The sequence below is a fragment of the Schistocerca serialis genome, chromosome 1 (genome assembly GCF_023864345.2).
Source record: "Schistocerca serialis cubense isolate TAMUIC-IGC-003099 chromosome 1, iqSchSeri2.2, whole genome shotgun sequence".
In the NCBI taxonomy this organism is placed as follows: Eukaryota; Metazoa; Arthropoda; class Insecta; order Orthoptera; family Acrididae; genus Schistocerca; species Schistocerca serialis.
Window position 1 is genome coordinate 996,956,118 of NC_064638.1, and position 23,217 is coordinate 996,979,334.

The following is a 23,217-nucleotide window of genomic DNA, read 5'->3' on the forward strand; positions in this document are numbered from 1 at the left end:
AAGCAACTGTTGGATGTGAAAGCTTGAATTTTGTGTGTATGTTTGTGTTTGTTTGTGTGTCTATCAACCTGCCAGCACTTCCGTTTGGTAAGTCACATCATCTTTGTTTTTAGATATATTTTTCCCACGTGGAATGTTTCCCTATATATGTTTTACAGTGACAATTAAGTTGCATAACACCCATCCTTGTAGGAGATACAAAATAGCAAACAGACTGCGAGCTGCACTTGTATATCTGGTTTCTAAATCAGAAATGTATATCAATTTTGGTAACTTGCAGTATTTTGCTCATTTTTTGAGCATCTCTAATGGTCTTGTTTCAATGCTTACAACATTGTGTTTATCGTATATGTCATGTAAGAAAATAATAATATTTTGCACTTTTAGTTCCCAGGTGTATGAACTCTACCCAAATAAATTCCTTCAACTGGATGAATCTCGTGTGTATGTACTCAACACATTGTTTAATCTTCCTGAAACGTATTTGCTGGCATGCCTAATTGATTTTTTCACAAATTCACCACAGTACACAAGGTAAGATTAATAAAATAAGCATCTCAGAACTTCTGCAATATTATTTACTTTTTTTCTGGGTTTAATGGTACTAGCAGTAGGATAAAAACAAGAGATTTGTTTTCAAATTGTCCCTTTTTTTATAGATTATTTCATTAGATCATTCAATTTCCTACAGGATTGTTGAAATAAAATTAAAGATCTGTGGATAAATTTATAGACAAATGTTGTTCCAGCTACTTGTGTGCTATAGTAATACATAATGATTAAACATTATTGGATGTTTTCATAATAACACTATGTATAAATAAATGATCTTGTCACCACTGTGAAGAGGAAAGTTTGAAGGTTTTGTGTCAATACTCATGCATATAACATAGCAGATGATCTTGCAGTGAACCTCTTCATGCTAGTAGTTGCATATAAGTCTAATGTAGCGTTCTATATGGCTTTGGTAATGAACCTTCAGAATTTTTGAAACATCACAGAAAATGTAGAAACATAGACTTAGTCCTTGAGAAATAGTGCTCACTGAGATCTGGCAATAGCGCTTCTGTGAGCAGAAAGTGTTGTTTGTGGCTAATGTATGGCCACTTTATCAACTTTACAACACTCCTGAATATTTGTAAGGCAGTATGGTGGAACTCTGTCTTTTCAGAAAAAGAAACCCTGTTACTTTCTCTCTGCTATGAGCTACTAACGTTAATCATTAGAAAAGCACATCCAGGTCCACGTGATCTATTACAATTCTATTGGAAAAGAAAAGTGGGCCAATTACATACTATTTATTAACAGCCATTGCATAATATAGCTTGTTGTGCTGACCACTTTTGCATATCCACACAGTCTTTTATCCCTTTGCATATGTTTGCCTTGTTTTCTGAAAAAGTCCTGTGTTTTGTGTTTTAAGTGCCTTTATTCTTATAATACTACTACTACTACTACTACTACTACGTGATCAGGCCCAGTGGACCGCACGCATCTACAAGTTTCCTCCTCCACTGCATTCTGTCCATTGCTGCTATCCGCAATTCGTCCACATCTATTGACACTTGGTTTAAATCTTCATGGAGTCCATCCCTCCAACGCTTCTTGGGTCTCCCTGCTGGTCTCTTTCCTGTAGGTGTGAAATCCAGGAGCTTCCGAGGCCATCTGTGATCCTCCATCTGGGCCACATGGCCGGCCCACTGCATTCGTTTGGCTTTGACAGTTCCTGCTATGTTGGGCTGCTGGTATAGTTCCTCAAGCTCTTGGTTGTGTCTGATCCTTCATTCCCCTGTATCTGCATCCAGAACCGGACCGAAGATCTTCCGAAGTACTTTTCTCTCAAAAACAAGGAGCTTATGGAAGTCATATGCTGTTATAATTTAACTGCAGCCTGCCCAATAGTTTATGGGCCCAGAAAAACTTGTTAATTTCCAGGTGTAACATTTTATTTTCTTCACATTAATCGTTTCCAACATGCATTCTGGTACATTGAGCGTTTTCCTTGGAAAGCAGAAAGGTAAAACATGGATCAAATGGAGCTTTTCACTATCCAAAAATTTGATGGCGGTAATCTTCGTTTATGGAAGTATCAAACAGAAATTATCTTTTAGGTGAGAATTTTCTAGACATCGTTAGTTAGTGTAAGTAAAGAACACCAGTTGAAGTTACAGGTGCACAGAACTTATGGGATGAGTTTAATGTGGAGGCAACGCTTTTTATTTCATCTGGTATTGATTCAACCAGCTGCAAACTGTCATGTCATGACAGTAAATGTGGAATTGGCTTAAAATAATTCATGAGCACCAATCTGTAGTCTGCAATAATTAGTTATAAGATGTCACTCTGGACACTATTGCACAACATGTCATAAAGTTGAAGCACTAGCACAGTCTCTTGCAGATGTTGGTGAACCAGTAGCAGATACAGAGAAGACTGCCAAAGTTTTAGGTAAACTTCTGGAAAAATATGGTGCATTTGTTACAGCTTAGGACTCAAGTGAAAAAAGCAACCAGACTTTTAATAATTTAACACCAGGGTTTCTGAAAGAAGAGCAGCACTTGTCTCAGACTGAAGAAACCACAACTACGTATGGTAATCACTCAGGGACATTGTTTGCAAAGCAATGTAAGTGAAAGTTCTCCAAATAAGAAGAATTTTGAGTGCTATTATTGTAAGAATGGTCATTATAAGGTTGCACCTAAGAAAGGACAGATGAAATTGTCAAGAGAAAGTCAAGAATCTGAACTGTAAGCCCTGAGTGCAGAAATCGGGAACATTTTGGTTATTAATTATAATAATGTTTGGCTTGCTGATAGTGCTGCATCAAACCACATGATGTCACATAATAAATAGTTTTAATGCTAGGGAAGTTCATAGTTTCTGTTCAGATAGTAGACAATTCAGTTGCCTATGCGAAGGTACTTGATCAATCAAGTTAAATGAACTAGTAAGTTGTGTGTGGGAACCTTGTACACTGGAGGATGCATCATATGTACCTGGTTTGGGGGATATATAACACACACACACACACACACACACACACACACACACACACACACACACACACACACTCCTGGAAATGGAAAAAAGAACACATTGACACCGGTGTGTCAGACCCACCATACTTGCTCCGGACACTGCGAGAGGGCTGTACAAGCAATGATCACACGCACAGAACAGCGGACACACCAGGAACCGCGGTGTTGGCCGTCGAATGGCACTAGCTGCGCAGCATTTGTGCACCGCCGCCGTCAGTGTCAGCCAGTTTGCCGTGGCATACGGACCTCCATCGCAGTCTTTAACACTGGTAGCATGCCGCGACAGCGTGGACGTGAACCGTATGTGCAGTTGACGGACTTTGAGCGAGGGTGTATAGTGGGCATGCGGGAGGCCGGGTGGACGTACCGCTGAATTGCTCAACACGTGGGGCGTGAGGTCTCCACAGTACATCGATGTTGTCGCCAGTGGTCGGCGGAAGGTGCACGTGCCCGTCGACCTGGGACCGGACCGCAGCGACGCACGGATGCACGCCAAGACCGTAGGATCCTACACAGTGCCGTAGGGGACCGCACCGCCACTTCCTAGCAAATTAGGGACACTGTTGCTCCTGGGGTATCGGCGAGGACCATTCGCAACCGTCTCCATGAAGCTGGGCTACGGTCCCGCACACCGTTAGGCTGTCTTCCGCTCACGCCCCAACATCGTGCAGCCCGTCTCCAGTGGTGTCGCGACAGGCGTGAATGGAGGGACGAATGGAGACGTGTCGTCTTCAGCGATGAGAGTCGCTTCTGCCTTGGTGCCAATGATGGTCGTATGCGTGTTTGGCGCCGTGCAGGTGAGCGCCACAATCAGGACTGCATACGACCGAGGCACACAGGGCCAACACCCGGCATCATGGTGTGGGGAGCGATCTCCTACACTGGCCGTACACCACTGGTGATCGTCGAGGGGACACTGAATAGTGCACGGTACATCCAAGCCATCATCGAACCCATCGTTCTACCATTCCTAGACCGGCAAGGGAACTTGCTGTTCCAACAGGACAATGCACGTCCGCATGTATCCTGTGCCACCCAACGTGCTCTAGAAGGTGTAAGTCAACTACCCTGGCCAGCAAGATCTCCGGATCTGTCCCCCATTGAGCATATTTGGGACTGGATGAAGCGTCGTCTCACGCGGTCTGCACGTCCAGCACGAACGCTGGTCCAACTGAGGCGCCAGGTGGAAATGGCATGGCAAGCCGTTCCACAGGACTACATCCAGCATCTCTACGATCGTCTCCATGGGAGAATAGCAGCCTGCATTGCTGCGAAAGGTGGATATACACTGTACTAGTGCCGACATTGTGCATGCTCTGTTGCCTGTGTCTATGTGCCTGTGGTTCTGTCAGTGTGATCATGTGATGTATCTGACCCCAGGAATGTGTCAATAAAGTTTCCCCTTCCTGGGACAATGAATTCACGGTGTTCTTATTTCAATTTCCAGGAGTGTATATATTTTCAGTGGGAGGAACAGCTGATAAAAGTTCAGAAGTCACATTTAACAATAATAAGATTGAGGTATTTAATGAGAAGCTAGTGGGAAATAGTGTAAAAGCTGAAAATCAATGTTACAGAATGTTATTTCGTACAGAAAATGTGAAACAAGCAAATTAAGCATCATTTTCACAATTAGTTCATAACTAAAGAATAAATCTCATTCATCATATGCTGTTATAATTTGATTACACCCTGTTCAACGACAGCACAAAGCACATATACTTCTGCACTGACACATGTGTTCTCAGGGACAGAGCTTGATCTTTCAGGTCCCCATGTTTGGACATTGATACATAAGTGAAATTTCACTTCAATTCTCTGTGTGATTCATTGCAATAAATCCTCACTGTATTCAGTAATGGAAATAAAATTTCTCATAGAATATTTGCATGAAGTTCATTTGGCAGCAGTTTGTGTACCATATGCAGTTTATTCAGAGCCTGCTGCAATTCCTTATATAGAATATTCCTCACTGCTGATGTTGATAACTACAACTTTTGAGTGGCTCTCTGTGTTATCTGTGTTAGTTTCAATGGGCTCCACAGTAAGCTTTCATGCCTTTTGCTGACCATATCTTTGCTTGCAATAGACTTCCTCACAGGTCCTTTCCTTTGGATGACAAATGAATCTTCTGTTGTTAAATTGTTCATACTAACTATTGTATAACATTGTGGGGGTACCATGGTGTCCAAATTGCTATCTAAATTGCTGTTGTACGAAAATGCTCTTTCCTTGCATTCAAGTATGCATGAAAAAGTCTATACGAGGGCAGTTCAATAAGTAATGGGACACATTCTTTTTCTGAAACAGGGGTTGTTTTATTCAGCATTGAAATACACCAGGTTATTCCCCTATCTTTTAGCTACACAACACTTTTTTTCAACGTAATCTCCATTCAATGCTACGGCCTTACGCCACCTTGAAATGAGGGCCTGTATGCCTGCACGGTACCATTCCACTGGTCGATGTCGGAGCCAACGTCGTACTGCATCAATAACTTCTTCTTTTTGTGCTTACGAACACGCTGAAGTCGTTTCTTCAATTTCTGAAGAGTAGCACAATACACTTCAGAGTTGATTGTTTGACCATGGGGAAGGACATCGAACAGAATAACCCCGTTAGCGTCCCAGAAGACTGTAACCATGACTTTACCGGCTGAGGGTATGGCTTTAAACTTTTTCTTGGTAGGGGAGTGGGTGTGGCGCCACTCCATTGATTGCCGTTTTGTTTCAGGTTCGAAGTGATGAACCCATGTTTCATCGCCTGTAACAATCTTTGACAAGAAATTGTCACCCTCAGCCACATGACGAGCAAGCAATTCCGCACAGATGGTTCTCCTTTGCTCTTTATGGTGTTCGGTTAGACAACGAGGGACCCAGCAGGAACAAACCTTTGAATATCCCAACTGGTGAACAATTGTGACAGCACTACCAACAGAGATGTCAAGTTGAGCACTGAGTTGTTTGATGGTGATCCGTCGATCATCTCGAACGAGTGTGTTCACACGCTCCGCCATTGCAGGAGTCACAGCTGTGCACGGCCGGCCCGCACGCGGGAGATCAGACAGTCTTGCTTGACCTTGCGGCGATGATGACACACGCTTTGCCCAATGACTCACCGTGCTTTTGTCCACTGCCAGATCACCGTAGACATTCTGCAAGCGCCTATGAATATCTGAGATGCCCTGGTTATCCGCCAAAAGAAACTCGATCACTGCCCGTTGTTTGCAACGCACATCCGTTACAGACGCCATTTTAACAGCTCCGTACAGCGCTGCCACCTGTCGGAAGTCAATGAAACTATACGAGACGAAGCGGGAATGTTTGAAAATATTCCACAAGAAATTTCCGGTTTTTTCAACCAAAATTGGCCGAGAAAAAAAAAATGTTGCATTACTTATTGAACTGCCCTCGTAGATTTAACACAAACACATTTTCCAACATCAGTAACATAAAAGTTCCCAGCTTGATGCTGTATGTAGAGATATGTGAGATGTGGATAGCCATAGTAATAATACTTTTCAGATAAAAGCTTATGGCAATCCAGATAACTGCAATATAATTACTAGTTGGTTGAAAGTTAGAAGACAATGCCAGTATTACAATTTTTGTCTATTTGCATTATATGTGATCGAAGGACATGATTGCATGAGGCAGCACTGCGCTTTGATTGTAGGAGCAGGCACAGGCACACTGCCAAATCTCTTACGTGATGAGTGGTTTAAAGTGGTTTACAGAATTTTAATGTCAGCAGATGCAGGTGAAAGATTTGTGGATGTGAATAAAGGACTTATGGATTGTTCTTATTCTCACAGACCTCTCACTATAAACTTTCTTCATTGAGGTGATGATAAAATCCTGTATTTATATTGTATTTATGAAAATTTGCTAGCATGGAAGTCTATCTATATCCATAGAGAAAGGAAAGGCCCCTTTCAGTTTCTTGTAACTTGTTTGAAATAGTTTTCATATGTTCTACAAGAGAAAAAACAGAAACAACACAAAGAAACTACTCTTGACACAGAAGAAACCCATGCTGATCTATGTCCCTTTTGTCATGTCAAGCATTACTTCAACAAATATGAAAATGATAGATTGTTACTTACTGTAAAGATAACACATTGAGTTACAGACAAGCACAATGAAAACTCTGTTACACACTGAGTTTTTGGTCAAAGCCTTCTTCTGAAAAGAAAGGAAAACATACCCGCATTCGTACAAGCAGGCACACCTCACGCACACTACTGTTATCTCGAGACCCTCAAACTTGTCTCTGCTAGGTAAAGCAGCTGGAGATAGTGGTTGTGTGTGTGAGGTGTGCTTACTTGTGTGAAAGTGTGTGTATTTTCCTGTCTTTTCTGAAGAAGGCTTTGGCCAAATCTTCAGTGCGTAACAGTGTCATGCTTGCCTGTAGCTTTACGGTGAATAGCAATTTATGATCTTCATAATTGTTGATATTCCAACCTGCAATTTCCATTGTTTGGTGCGTTATTTCATACAGATATAGCCTTTTTCTTTGTTTTGTTATTCTACAGTGATAAACATATTGATATATGCAGCACGCAAAGTAGTATTTGTGTGGCTTAAAATGTGATCAAATAATACAAGTCTTGTCTCTTCAGAAATATTATTCAAGAGCAAAGTGTATATTTACAACATTTAATATTTCTTTTGTATTTTTTTTAAAGAAATGCCTAATGTAAAATACTATTTCTTAAAAAAATAGTGCATTTCAGTTTGTATAATACAAATTATTGTTCATTCCTCATACAGTGAGACAACTGGTGTGAAGGCGGGTGATCTGTTCATGTCCTACAAATCAATGTTCCAAGATATTCGTAATGCAGTTGATTGGGTGCATTTACAGGTAGTGTATCATTTCAGATACAATATTATTTCATGTAAACCACACTTTCTGATTTGTATAATTCATATTCTAAGGAGTGCACATGTTATCAAAGTACATTGCCACTGAACAGTGCAGTAGGTCAATGTCCTTCGTGTGTGTGAAAATGGTAGGCATGTAAGGCACATGAAAGGTGCAGCACTGTAAATAATGGCCCCACAGGCCATGAAGTGCAGGGAGCCCCCTATGCTAAGAAGCACCTCATATTAAGGGGGGTGGGCCCAAATGATTTTAGCGATTAATTTAAAAATGTATTCTTACATTCAATGTATCCATGGAAGCTCATGAAGCAGAAGTGAACAGAAGTGTGCCAGCAAGTGTTTCATACTCTTTCTTATTCAATGTTAACTGGAATGCTACAGCATGTGCCAGCCAGTACTACTTGACACCCACAGATACCACCAGTGCTATTTTTCTACACAAACAGTGGTCAGGGTACATCAGCTAGTGCTGTGGAATGTGCTGCCTTCTTCATTTTTGTGTCCTTCAATTTGTGTTGATAAAAATAGGCTCTCCTACTAATAATCCCTTAAGCTTTTTTGTATGTTTGTGTAGATGCAGTGCTGGAATGCAAGGAAACTGCTAATAGAAAGTGATTTGCACATTACAACTTTCTTGTCTCGACAATTTTGTCACAAATATACATAAAGATGATTTTGAATTGGGACTCCTTAATGTCGACCATCTGACAGATCACAAAGGTATATGGGTAAAACTAACAATTAATGAAACAATGGGGGATTGTGAACCAAACTGGTATGTCAGGTTATTAAATGATAAAAGCATAAATAGCTTCAGGGATAAGCTGAAGGCACTAAACTGGAATAATGTAATATATGCTTCCAACAATGTTGAGGAGGCTTGTAGCAGGTTTATAAGTACTCTATCTGAAATTTTCAATACCTCCTGTCCAATGGTTACCAAACAAAACAAAACTATGGCAAGAAAGCATGGTCGAACTATTCCACATAGGTAGTTCACACCATATTTACAGAAGCTAAGATTAATGGTTTTGATATGCTATGATAAGGTAAAAAATGGTAGTGTTGACAATGCAACATATGTTAGCCTCAAGAGACACTATAGATCACAAATCAGATTAGCAAAATGTAGAGCAAATGATAACTTCATCATAAACTCCAATAACAAGTGTAAGGCTGCGTGGAGGGTCATTAAAGCAGAATTAGGTACAGGTAGTCATAGTGTAAAAGTTACAACTGATGTTAATGTCACCCCAGATGAATTTAAACTCTTTTTTATCAATGCAGCAAACCCTAATCCATCATCTCCTCATAAGAAGAGTTCAAAATCAAATTCACAATCTACTTATATAAACCAGTTTTTACAAAACTTTGCTGATACCGTGCCAACCTTTAATTGGGGACATGTGGAAATAAGTGATGTAATTAAATCAGTGGCAAAGTTAAGTGACTCCAGATCAGAAGATATTTATGGCCTCTCAAATTTTGTGATTAAAAAAATAATCGACTTGATATCATTCCCTCTCCGCACATTCATAAACTGTATATTTGACAGTGGTATTTTTCCAGAATGTCTAAAGAAGACAGTAGTAATTCCATTGCACAAAAAGGTTGATAAATCCTGCACTAATAATTATTGTCCAATTTCTCTGATACCTATTTTTTCAAAAATAATCGAATATTGTATACAAAAGCAAATTAACATGCATTTGTCAAAAAACAGTATACTGACTAAGTCTCAATATGGTTTTAGGGCCCAGTTATCAACAATTAATGCTGTTGAAAATGTTGTTTCTATTGTGCAATCTTCTTTTGAATCCAAATTATCTGCTGAAGCCACACTAGCAAAGCATTTGATTCTGTAAACCACACAATACTGCTGTAAAAACAATGGTGTTATGGCATTAGGGATCTGGAACTCTCCCTCATTAAATCATATCTCAGTAACAGAAAGCAAACTGTAAGCTACAGCGGTCAAAAGTCACAGTTACTGAATGTCACTAGAGGTGTTCCCCAAGGATCAGTGCTTGGGCCATTTATAATATTTATAAATGACCTGCCCAGCAATATGCCATGCAAATCTGTGTTTTACGCAGATGATACAACTTTCATCAATTCAGGGAAGGACATAAATAAACTGAAGGAGCAAAGTAAAGATTTTCTCAGATTATCCAATATGTGGTTTGAAGCCAATGAGTTAGCTATTAACTATGAAAAGACTATAAATATATCCTTCAGCTTATCCAATGCTGATACTGAGTACACTTCTACCAAACTTCTTAGCATATACTTAGATACGAAGTTAACCTGGCAGAGTCACATAGACAACATATCTCGAAAGCTTTCGCGAGTTATCTATCTACTGAAAAAATTACGTACCTGTGTTTCTGAAAGCCTGCTGATTAATTCCTATTATGCATTCTTTCATTGCCATATTAGCTATGGTATTCTTCTATGGGGTAATTCTCCATGGTCAAGGAAGACTTTTATTTGGCAGAAGAAAGCCATCAGGAGCATCTCTGGGATTACCAAAAATAACATATCATGTAGGTCATACTTCAAAGAATTACAGATAATGACTGTCACTTCTCTTTTTATATACATTGCCTTTTGTACATAAAAGAAAACTTTAACAGTTACAACCTTAGGCAGTCCGTTCATAATCTTAACACTCGTCAAACATTTAAGATAGGCATACCAACAACTCGACTCAAGAAAACACAAGACAGTTATGAATACATGGGAATAAGGCTTTTCAACACATTACCTGTGCAGGCACATTGTGTCTCTCTTAGTATATTTAAAAGTAAGACTAAAAAATGGCTGAAAGACAAAGCTTTTTACAGTGTTAAAGAATTCGAAAACTCTTCAAAAATGGACCTGACTTACGAAATAACTTGCAACTCTGTTTGTACCTCTTCCTAAGCTTTTTTTTGTCCTTAGTTCCATATTTAACTGTTAAACATGTGGAGAAATCCTTATGTATGAAATGTATTCTTTTATTATGCACGTTCTTTAAAATGCACACTTTAGTTATGTGGGATATCTTTATGTATCAAATGTATTCCTTTATTATGTATGTTCTTTTAAAGTGTATACTTTAGCTTTGTGTGGTACCTCACAATAGTTATATGTAAATTGTACATTACTCATGACGACATCGATTGCATGTAAATGCTTAAAGATGGATAAATAAATAAATAAATAAATTACAAATATGGACATCAGTTATCGATATGATCCAGTTTGTTTCTTCTTCATTCTTGCATTAATGTAAAATTTATTGATATTTTTTGTTATATGGGCTGCTCTTAAATGTTTGCTTTAAAAAAAAAAAAAACAGTGTCTAATGGTAGGTCATATTTAAGTGATGCTCAAAAGAGAAAATTAAAAGCATGCTGAGACAAAGTTAAAAAGGCCATGAAGATAGACAAAATCATCCAGCAATCACCTACATGCTCAGAACAGATATGCACTAAAATTAGTAATGAAAGTGAAATCAGAAAAAAAAAATCTGGTGATTTGAAACTTGAAAGTGGAAGTCAATATACTTGCAAAATCAAAACAGGAGAGGGTTCTGACAATTTGCAGGTTCATAGAGGACACTATACCAGCTGTGAAAATGAATGGGGTGTAAATTCTGGTGATGCACAATTTGAAAACAGACCATCAGCCATAGGAGCTGATTCACCACCAACAGATTGTTCATCTCAACTTCAAGATAATCAGAAAAAATTGCCTTGTAGTACTGATCTAGGATTATTCCAGGGCAAACTGAATGAATGGAGTAAACTAAAAACTGTAAATAGCATGCCATGCAAGCCTCAGTATCGTACCCTTAGATACACTAAGACCAAAAGATAATTTAGCTGTGACTATTATTATAATTATACTAAAACACATCAAAAAATTGAACGATTTTGGTGCTGCTACACCCCTAAATTAACTGCAGTAACTTATATTGCGTAGAAAACTACATGGCATGATGCACAAATTACTGATTGGCGAAGTCCAAACAAGAAAATAAATGAGCGTGAAACTTGCACTACACATTTAAATATGTGTATTATTTACAGCTTTTGGAAATGTAGTGAAACCATTAATACACTTTTTGATGAAGGTCATGACCAGATGAAAACTATAATTTCTGGAATGCTTACTGTAACAAGGACATTAGGTTTATGTCGAACTGCTTTCAGTAGCTTTCATGAATCTGAAAAAGGGGAACAGATTCTCCATTTCTTAAGTATAATGGACCTACTCCCCAGATACGATCGTTTCCAAGGGCACATCTTTCAAATAAAAACTCTAAAACAAAATATTTGAGCCCACGAATTCAAAATAAGATGATACAATTGTTAAATGATTGTGTTTTAGAGAAGATCAATGGGGAAATTAAACAGTGGGCATTCTTTTCACTTATTTTTCACCCCCCCCCCCCCCCCCCCCCCCTCTTGATGCATCAAAAAAGACTAACTTAGTTTTATTGTCGAGTATTTGCACTTAGATATAAGTAAACCAGACTGAAAAAGTGTTCAAAATGAAGGAACTGTTGTTAAGATTCCGTGTGGTAAGGGGCCATGGTGAGAGTTTTGAAAAGAAATAATAATTGCTTTAGAGAGATGAACATACAGCTAGAAAGGTACAGAGATTAAGGTTATGATGGTGCTGCATCTATGAGTGACAAATACTCAGTCAAGAATTAAAGCACAGGTCCAAAATGCTGAGTTTACACTTCGTTTAATTTAAATTTAGTTTAATTTAAATTTAGTTTTTAATGATTCTGTTGTGAATATAGTGGAACTGAAAAAATTTTATGAGAAAATATGACATATTGATGTTTTCTTTAGTACTTCTGTGTTTCAATGACAACAAAAAAATGGAACTGTTGCAACTGACACCTAGAGTTCGTCCAGATTGGATTCATTTTTACCAGTCAAACTGAGTTTCATACAAATTTTGCAGTGCCCATCCAGTATCATCTTAAAGAGTAAGAAGCGAGCAGAGAGGGAGGGAAGAAGTTTCTAATTTGATAAAAAAATATGGAAACTTTAGATTTTTTCCCTGTCTCTTGTACTTCAAAGTAAGGTTTTGGAAAATCTTAACCTAGTTTCCAAACTACTGAGTCCCATAATGCTAACATAGAGAATGTGTCTCAACTACTTCAAACTTCAAGAAACAAACTACTCACCATGAGAAACAGTTTTGAAGTTGTAATGGAAAAAGCAAAGGGTACTAGCAGAAGTTTGGAGCATTGATCAAAGTTGATCTCAAAATGTACCCATAAAGTGAAGAAACTTTTTGACAAGCTTTCTGCAGATCATAAAATTGTGAATACACTAACATTTTTTTCAGAACTCAGTTTTCAATGCTTCTGATTACTTTACCTTTTTAGTTAGAAAATGAAGATATTCAAAAAATGGCAGAGAAGGTGGTTAGAAAGTATGAATCATATTTAACCATAAATCTTTCAATGAATTTATTAGCCTAAAAACTCTTATGTGGAAAGAATTTTGAAAGAAAGGGAACATGTAGGTAATTAAAGATGCATGAGGCATATCGAGCTGCAAAAATCTGGCCATTCTCAAACATCCACCTCTTTGAATGGTGAAGGATCACTGAATGCCACTTCATATGACCTGGCAGCCTTCCCTTCCCTGGCTACACTGTTGGAGGACCAGGCTTGCTGTCATGGGAAGAAACACTTTCTCCGCTACCTCGTCTATATTAGGACAGACACATTCACCATCACAAAGCCAATATTTTCTTTCTTTCTTTCTTTTTTTTATCATAGCTTCTTCTGCCACCCAATCTGCAGCATTTTGTGCTTTTGATTGTCTTGGCCATCTCCTAGTGTCTATTACCCCTCACCAGTCCCTGAATATGGTCCAGGAAGTGATTTGTCATGGGGACCTCATCCTGCAAACTGATGAGGAACTCCAGGCTAATCTGGAGTGACACGGCATTTATTTTGTTCAACGTGTGCAGAAGGGTCACAAAGACAACCACACTGATACCACCGCTTTCATTCTGGCTTTTGGGGGGATACACTCTCAAAGAAGGTCAAGGTTACATGCTACAGATGCAACGTGAAACTGTACATCCCACCACCCATGAGGTGCTTTTTGTGCTTGTGCTTTGGACATACGTCTTTCTGCTGTGTGACAGACCCTCTATGTGATGACTGTGGACATGCGCTCCATGAGAGAAGCCCCTTTGCATTGCCCCTTGTGTGCATCAGTTGTCATAATCACCGTGCACTAACCCATTGGCCCTTGCAGAGCACCTTGTGACACACTTTACAAAGCATCAGCATCCTCTTCCTATCTCGCTACTTTTGTCCAGCAGAAATGCTGGGTTGAATAGACCTCTCTTTGTTTAATCCCCACCACGCTGAACCCTTTAATGAATCCTTCACTGAATGGGATTTCTTGCAGGCTCATACATCTTCACATGACACAGCCCCAGGCCTGGATACCATCTACAGCCAGATGATCCATCACTTGGACGTTACTCAGAGGCAGCACCTACTAAGGGTCTTCAACTGCATTTGGCTCATGGGTGCTTACCCGTCACAGTGGCGAGACAGTATAGTTATTCCCATCCTTAAACTCGGGAAGAACCCAATGCCTCTCGATAGCTACAGCCCAATTAGCCTGACGAACGTACTTTGTAAACTGCTTGAGAGGATGGTTAGCTTCCGATTATGTTGGCTACTGAAATCTCAGGGCCTTTTGTACCCATATCAGCATGGATTCCCGGAAGGCGATGTCCAACTGACCATTTACTGAGATTGGAAACAGCAATCCGACAGACCGCTAGCACCTTGTTGTGGTCTTCTTTGACCTACATAAGGCATAAGACAAGGCTTGGCGCCATAGCTTTTTAGTTACCCTTCATGACTGGGCTTTTACAGCGCCCTTCTCATTTTTATCCCTCCGGCTCCTCCAGGTTGAGTTAGCACTCTACTCAGCACTCTCCAATTCAGGAGAATGGTATCGCACAGGGTTCTGTGTTAAGTGTGACACACTTCCTCAAAGCAATCAATGGGCTTGTAACCTCTGTTGAGCTTGTGGTTACCCCGGCGTTGTATGTCAGTTGACTTTAGCATTTGGTGCAGCTCCCATTTGGTAGCATCTGCTGAGTGCTGGCTCCAAGGCGCCGTCTGACAGGCCTCCGTCTGGGCAATCTCCCATGGCTTCCACGTTTCTCCCTCCAAAACATGGGTTATGCATTTTTGTTGTCTAACCACAGTACACTCCGATCCAGAACTTTATTTAGGCGACCAGCCCTTCGATGTTGTAGCACTGTCCCATTTCTTGCACCTTATTTATGATAAAAAGCTGATATGACTGCCCCATATTTGCCACCTGAAGATTACATGCATGCGGAAGCTTAATGCTCTCCGTCTCCTGGACCACAAATCTTGGGGTGCAGACCATGCTATTCTTCTCCGTCTATACCGTATTCTGGTCTTGTTCAGACTATATTGTGGTAGTCAAGTTTTTGGGTCAGTGGCTCCTTCCACTCTGAAAATACTTGACCCTGATGTCTCCTCACAGAAGCAGGGATTGCCTCTCTACAAATACGACAGAGCCACCTCCTGGTTTCTTACGCAATCACCATTGCCAATTCCCTGACCGTCCGGTGTACACTTTCCTCTTTGCAAACAAGGGATGTCTCCCTCCTGATAACTGCCGATGGGTCAGATTGCCGGTTGGGATGCGTCTCACTTACCTCTGTTGGGATCTCCATCTCCACTCACTGGAATGCGCCCTGTGTATTTCCTCCCCACCCCCCTTCCTACTCTTCCCCTTGGATGGTGCCTAGACCATGATTTAAGACCGATCTATTCCAAGGTCCTAAGGTCTCTGTCACTCCTAAGGTTTTCCATTGTCTTGTACATTCCATCCTTGCAGAGTTCCAAGGTGCCACCATCTTCTACACTGATGATTCTAAGATGATAGATAAGGCGCGGTATGCTTTCACATCTCCTCCTTGCTTAGAACACCATTTATTGCTGGGATCATGTAGTATATTCACAGCAGAGCTGCTAGCCATCCATGGAGCCCTCCATTTTGTTTCTCAGGCCTCCTTCCTCAGTGTTTTAATGTCTACCAACTCAATGAGCGGTCTGCAGGCTGTCAACCGATGCTACTCTCATCACCCTTTGGTCTCTGCTATCCATGACTTTCTCTCTGCTGCCCATGACCATGCTGCCACGCAGTTGTCTTCCTCTAGGTCCCAAGTCATGTGCATCCCAGGGAACGAACTGGCTGATCATTTGGCTAGAGAAGCAGACACTTACCCCTCCCCCTCCCCCCTTTCCCTTTCATGATTCCAACTGCAGATATGTGGATCTACATCAGATATCTCTTTGCCCCAAACGTGAAATGACATCTGGTGTGCTACTGCTCTCAGTAATAAACTCTGCAGAATTAAGGAGTCTACTGCAGTTTGGCGGTCTTTCTTCAGCTCCTCTCGGAAGGAGTGAACTATCGTAAGATCTCTACGCATTGGTCTTACCAGGCTCATTCATTGTTTCCTCTTGTGTAATGAACAGCCAGACTGACTGTATCCCCTATGTTGGTGGAATGTGCCTTTCCTTTGGCTCTTTGTACTAGGTATAGTCTTCCAGATTCCTTAAATTTAATATTGGCAGACGATTCATGGATGGTTGAAGTGGTCCTCAGTTTCCTTTGTGAAAGTGGTTTGTATTTTCAGATATAAGGTTTTGCTTTACTCCTGGAGCAGGGGCTGGGTGGTTGTGGTTGGGGCCTCTCTTCATGTTTTCTCAGTCTGGGACCCATGACCAGTCCCCCTCACGAAGGTTGCTCTTTTATTCCTTTGTTTTCCAAGTTTTCAGATTTGGGCTACCCTTTTATACCTTCTCCTGAACGTGTTTTAACTTCCTCGTTTTTATAGTTTGACTCCTCTGACTGGGGCCGCTCACTTTTAGCAGAGCCCTTCTCTTCCTTGGGTAACTTTGGAATCATGGGACTGATGACCTAGCTGTTTAGTCCCATAAGCTCTCTCAGTTAATCAGTCAATCAGTTTCCCTTGTGAAGTCGTCCAAGTGTTGTCTCCGGACCATGTTGTAATGAACAGCACCACATTACAGCATAACTGCTTCCTGATTGACACACACTCTCTTTTCCTATTCCTTCAACTGCCTTATGTTGCTGATGAACATGACTGGGAGACCTCACCCTAGGATTGGCAAATTTTTAAAAATATCAACATATGTTATATCAATATTTATAAAAGAAATTGATATTATCAAGACAAAAATATTGATATTTCGGCCAATATTTTCAGTATTAACAGAAATAAAAAAAAAAAAAAATTGAAGTCACAGAAAAGATTAACAAACATTAAAAAATTGACAAATACTGTATTAACTAATAAAGACACACACAATGTACTATAAAATCACTTATTAAAAATATAGAAACTAATTAATGAAACTAATAATCATCACCAATAGACATTAACAGAGCTCTCTGTTTAATATGTTCCCCTGCAGACATAGTTGTTCTGGAGACTCAAAATCAACTTGAAGACAAACCAGACATTGATGTTACTTTTTGAGCACAATCACAGACACACATGTACCAATGTGTGGGCTGGTCGCACAATGCACTGTCACTGTGTTCAATTCAATTACATAAAGTATGTCAAATCACGATAACCAGCAAATAATAGCAGAGCACCTAAGCAACTAAGACGTAGCTGGTAGGAGGGCATCAGGGTGCCTCATTCTTTGATGAGTATTCTAGGTACTGTTTGAATGGCTTCACCATATTGTCAATAGATGGCATGTTACACATCATATGCCACACTGAGTTCCACCATTCTTGGGAATATTGTTTAGCCAGACATTCCTGACAATGACGAGGCAGCAGAAGTGAAATGGATGACGAGAGAGAAGTCTTGAATTCTTGGGAGTGAAACACTTTTTATACATGTTCTGAACATGAAATATTGTACTTACCATAAACATGTCAGAAAACAGAGTCTGTTTTCCATTAAACACCAGTGCTGTAGAGTGTGTTATTTTTGTGTTGAGTGTACGTTACTTTTACAGTGTGTGTATCTTTTCTTGATCCAGGCAATCAGGGGTTCAGAGAAGCACACATTCTGCCTCATAGTTGGGAGGAGGAAGTGATAATTTCCACCATTCTCATTCAGCGCTGTCACAAAATGTGTGTGTTTTGCACATTGTACCTATCATTTGCAATGGTAGAAATGACAGAAGTAAAAAGCTTTCATGAATACGCAGTATAGATACATTCATGTTCAAATCTGGTGCTCAATTGTAGAACTGAATATGAAAATAAATTAAGCGCATTGTAAGACATTTATTGTCAGATTGGAAAGATTGGTAGTAGTTGGAATGGGCAAGAAATCTGCTGATGATAACTATAGTGCCTGTGAATTAAGAAAGGACAGAAAATTAAAATATCGCTTCCAATATTCAGTATCAATTAATCTGTAATTTAAATCGCATCAATATATATCCATATTTTTTGCCCATCCCTACCTCAGTTGCACTTCCATTCATTTCCACTAAATAGTTAATATATTATGTTATTTTATCTATCTTCCCTAAGTTTTACAGAACAGTGTACTTGCATACTTGAAGATAATGTGTATAAAAGAGTTTTTCTCTCACTTCTGTTTAATTTTTAAGGTGAATCCATAGTACATTGGGAAGGTGTATGGAAAAATCATTTCAGATTTAAAATTTTTGTCTGTTTTGTTTGCTCATTGCCCAACTTTTCATTTTGAGTATTGTTAAAGGCAACATTCATCAGAGTGATTCTGTGATATGTTGCTGTACGTGTCTTTATTTATTCATTCATTCACACAGTGTTTTCTTTTTCTGTAAATCCTGTAATAAGAGAGAGCCTTAACACTGCCATGGGGCCACTGGCAGCCACAGTGAATCCTCATGCCTCACACTTGACACAGTGGCCTGGCCTGACAGTGAAACATCCATCACTATGTACACGGTATTCTAAGGGACGTGAAACATATCTATTGTTGAGTCCCTGTCCCTCCATTTTCATGTGACAGGTTCAATGTCTTATTGCACTATTACTGAGAGGGTTTGCTTTTAAATTTTATTTGCTGTCTTTGACAGGCCAGCTTGCAAGTAGTTGCTGTATAGTGGGCTGACTATGGTTCCCCTTCCCATGTTTTTCTGATGTGACATTAGAAGTAACAGAAGTCACAGACTTGTTGCAGGCATCCCAGGAAAATACATCTCTCTCTGCTGCAACTTCCACCAGATTAATCAATGATAATCAGTAAAAGTTAACATCTAACAGTCCCAATAATAAAGCACTATACCTCAGTCTCACATTGTAATTCAGTCAACAGATGAGACGGAAAGATACCTCTCCCATGTGACAACTGGAAGGTGAGGGGTACAGTAGAATACATACATCTGCAATGTCATACCACAAGCAGATATTGTAATGAAGGCAGCCTGTAATAGTAGCTGAGAGGTTGTAACTTTAGATTGAACCTTCTACTCTGCAGTGGGGTGTGAACTGTTTTGAATCCTCCTGGCAAATTAAAACTCTGTGCTGGACTTGGACTCAGAACCTTGCCATTTGTGGACAGTGTTCTTACCAACAGTTTTAATCTCCCACGAAGTTTCATTGTATTTATACTTACACCATGTCAGTGTCTCTCTCTCTCTCTCTCTCTCTCTCTCTCTCTCTCTCTCTCTCTCTCTCTCTCTCACACACACACACACACACACACACACACACACCTGACAGATTCTTTTGAAACTAGAAAGTTCTCAACTTTTAAGTTTTCAAGCACAGGAATAGAAATCAGCATAAAATGAAATCTTAATAGACAGAACTGGTGCTAGAACTAACTGTACTTAGTTATAAGTATAGCACTTCATGCATTTTTTGCTAGTCGCTCTCTGTATGAATAGAACTAAATGGTATGGTAATTGAAACAGTTTCTTTAATGCATGTAATTATATATTTGTAAGTTCAGTATTTTGTGATAGTGGCGAAATAATTATAGAACTCAGAAATTGAGACTTGTGAAGTAAATATCATCTTGGAATGTGGTGATGTAATTTATCATGATTTATTTGTGAAGAAGGTTTTATCTTTTTAATTCATGTTCTGTAATTGCTAAATGAGACTCTTGATTCAGTATCATGAAAGAAGTAAATGTTGTAAGCTTCACAAGTATTGAGTGTTGATATGGAAGGTGTCCAAAATAAACAATGTGTAACTTGCATTTCTTTTTTATATAAATGTATGGCCTACGATGTTGCAAATAGAGACTACAAAAGTTGTTCCGCTAAATGCCACGTCCTCGGTAGATTTCAATATGAGATGCTCTGGTGGCACGACAAATATTCAAACAATATTCTATCTCATCCATGAAGCCTGGAGCATTTTTGGTATTACTGAAGCCATAGCATCCCATATTATGGTCTTTCAGGTGTAAGAGATTGTTGATCTTAACGTAGTGTACAATGTTTTTCACATAATCCCATAAGAAAAAATCTATGGCGTAACGTCTGGAGATGTAGAAGGCTAAGCATTTGGCCCACCTCTGTCAGTTCACCTCCCAGGCATTTCTCTGTTCAGAAATTCCCTGATGATGGGGCTGAAATGTGGTGGAGCTCCATCCTGCTGGAAGATAATTTTATGTGGTAGTTATGGGAGACCATACCATTTGAGCATATCCTGGTACAAAATTCCAGTCACTGTCCATTCTAAGAGGAAGAGTTGTCACTATGATCACCATGTTATACATTAAGCCAGTGCCCAGGTTGACTTTTGATGTCCCTTTCCATTTCACATGAGACGTGTGGATTTTCATTACTTAATATTCTACTGTTTTGTGTGTTTACATCTTCATGTCACTTCATCAGTTTGCAAGTTATTAAAGTTTTTATTTTGGTTTCTTTCAACTGGACACCCTGTATTTTGCACATAAGCTCTATATTATCTTATGCTCGCATATAGTTCTGAATATGATTTGGAGACAAAACTATTTCCCAGTTTGACACAGCTGGACAAGGTTTGGATACTAGAAATACTGTGCATCAGTATAGCAAGTCCAGGGTGACTGAAATTATTATCACCATTATTATTATTATTATTTTTGATTATTCCATTTTGAGAGAGAGCGATTGAACTTGAGTAGTCATGATATCTTCTTCATTCTTCGTTCTTCCCAAATCCTCTTCATATGTTCACTGTGTTCCCTCTTGCGTTCTTCCGACCATCTTTTTCTGGTTCTGTTGTCCATATGTTCTTGCTTAAGTGTGTGTTTCTATATGATGTTTCTAAACTGTTGTCTGTTGTTTATGTTGTCTTGTGTGATCCCCAGTTCTTTAATGTCTTCTTCTGCTTCAGTGATCCACTTGTCTTGTTTTTGCTCTTGTTTACTATCTCAAAGATTTGTCTTGTGAGCCTGCTTTTATTCATCCTACTGATATGTCCATAAAATTTCGTCCTTCTCTTTCTAATGGTTTCTGTTATTGTTTCTATGTCTTTGTAAATCTCTCTAGTTGGTCTCTTTATCCAAATTCCTTCCCGAAACACTCGTCCATATATTTTCCTCAGAATTTTTCTTTCCTGCTTTTCAATCTCTCTGATCTTAGTATAACCATGAATCACCGTAGTTTCTGCAGCATAAAGTGCTTCTGGTAGGACTCCTATGTTGTAATGTCTTAGTTTTGCATTGACAGCTTATAGGCTTTTTGTAATCTAGAGATTCTATCTTTATTGGCTATTGAGTTCAGTCCTGATGGTTGGATTATCTCTCCCAGAGATCTGAAGTGGGCACCTTGTGCTACTTTCCCATATTGAGTAGTAATGGGGAGATTATCTACAGGTTTGTTTTCCATATACTATGTTTTCTCGTAGGAGATTTGTAGCCCAGTTTTCTGTGAGATTTTGTGTAGTTTTTCCAATGCAAGTTTGGCTTCCTCTCTATTGTTCGTTAGAATGGCAAGATCGTCTGCGAAAGCCAGACACTTCACCCTAATTCTCTGCTCTTTTTTAATCCCAAACTGAATTCCTTTTATTTCCTTTTCCCATGTCCTCACAATTTTTTTCCAGAACCATGTTAAACAGAAAGCGGGACATTCCATCTCCCTGGCGAACACCAGTGTGGATATGAAATGCTTCTGATGTTTTTCCCATGAATTTAACTTTGGAGGTTGTATCTGCTAGTGCCTGTTGAATAATTGACCTTGTTTTCCTGTCAACCCTGAGCACCTCTAAGGTGTGAAATAATGTTTGTCCATCTATTGAATTGTAAGCCTTTTTAAAATTGACAAAAGTTACCACAGTATTTCTACATCTTCTCATTTGCAAAATTGTTTTTAAGTTCCCTTTGCGAAACCCTGCCTGATAGTCCTCTATTAACTGGTCCGCTTGTTCCTCTAGTCTGTTCAACAGGGCCCTTGAAAGAATTTTGTTTATTACAGGGAGCAGTGAAATTCCCCTGTAATTATTTGGATCGGTTTTTGCACCTTTTTGTGGAGGGGGTGAATTAATGCACATTTCCACTCTGCAGGCATTTGTTCAGTTTCCCAAATATTTGATTTAATTCTGTGGGTTGCTTGTGTGAGATTATTGTCATTTAATTTCCATACTTCTGCTATGATTCAGTCTTTTCCTGGAGACTTGTTGTTCTTCAAAGAATTGATTATTTCCTTTACCTCTTTAAGTGATGGTGGATTTGAATCGGGATTGGATGTGGGTTTTTCAAAATCTAGTTGTTCTGTCGGAGGCTCGCAGTTGAGAAGTGAGTGAAAATATTTAGCTAAAATTTGACAGTTATTTTTAGGGTTGGTTGCCAGTGATCCATCAGACCGGCGAAAGCGCAGATTAGGTGGTTGATACCCTGTTAGGTTTTCTTTGAAAATTTTGTAAAAAGTTCTGGTGTTGTTCTTGATAAATTCTTGTTCAATTTCTTTAAGCCGGCTTTTATCATATCTACATTTTTCTCTTTGTATTGCCTTGGATGAACTCTTCTGTATTCTCAAAAATTCCTGCCATTTTTCTGTAGTTTTGTTGCTACCGGAAGTTTTCCAAGCTTGTATTCTTTCTTCTATTGCTTCATCACATGCACTGTTCCACCATCTGTTTTTTCTCTTTCTTGGGGGTTTGCCACATTTCATAGTGTTTTTCAGTACTTCTGCAAGTTCATTCCAGTTCGTTGTGTTTGATTGCCCAATTTCCTGTAGAATTTCCCTCTTGTTAAGTTTAAGGTATTCTGGATCAATTCTAACC

General features: G+C 39.4%; 1 protein-coding gene across 3 annotated transcripts in view; it reads left to right on the top strand.

The window, feature by feature from the left end:
- The window catches only part of LOC126413160 (cytosolic purine 5'-nucleotidase), a 465,386-nt gene that overhangs the window by 367,679 nt on the left and 74,490 nt on the right, over positions 1–23,217 (top strand). For all 3 annotated transcript variants that reach the window (XM_050083065.1, XM_050083058.1, XM_050083072.1), the window contains exons 5-6: positions 388–534; positions 7,811–7,904. In XM_050083065.1, the coding sequence (XP_049939022.1) occupies positions 388–534; positions 7,811–7,904 (241 nt within the window). The remainder of the gene's footprint in view (positions 1–387; positions 535–7,810; positions 7,905–23,217) is intronic.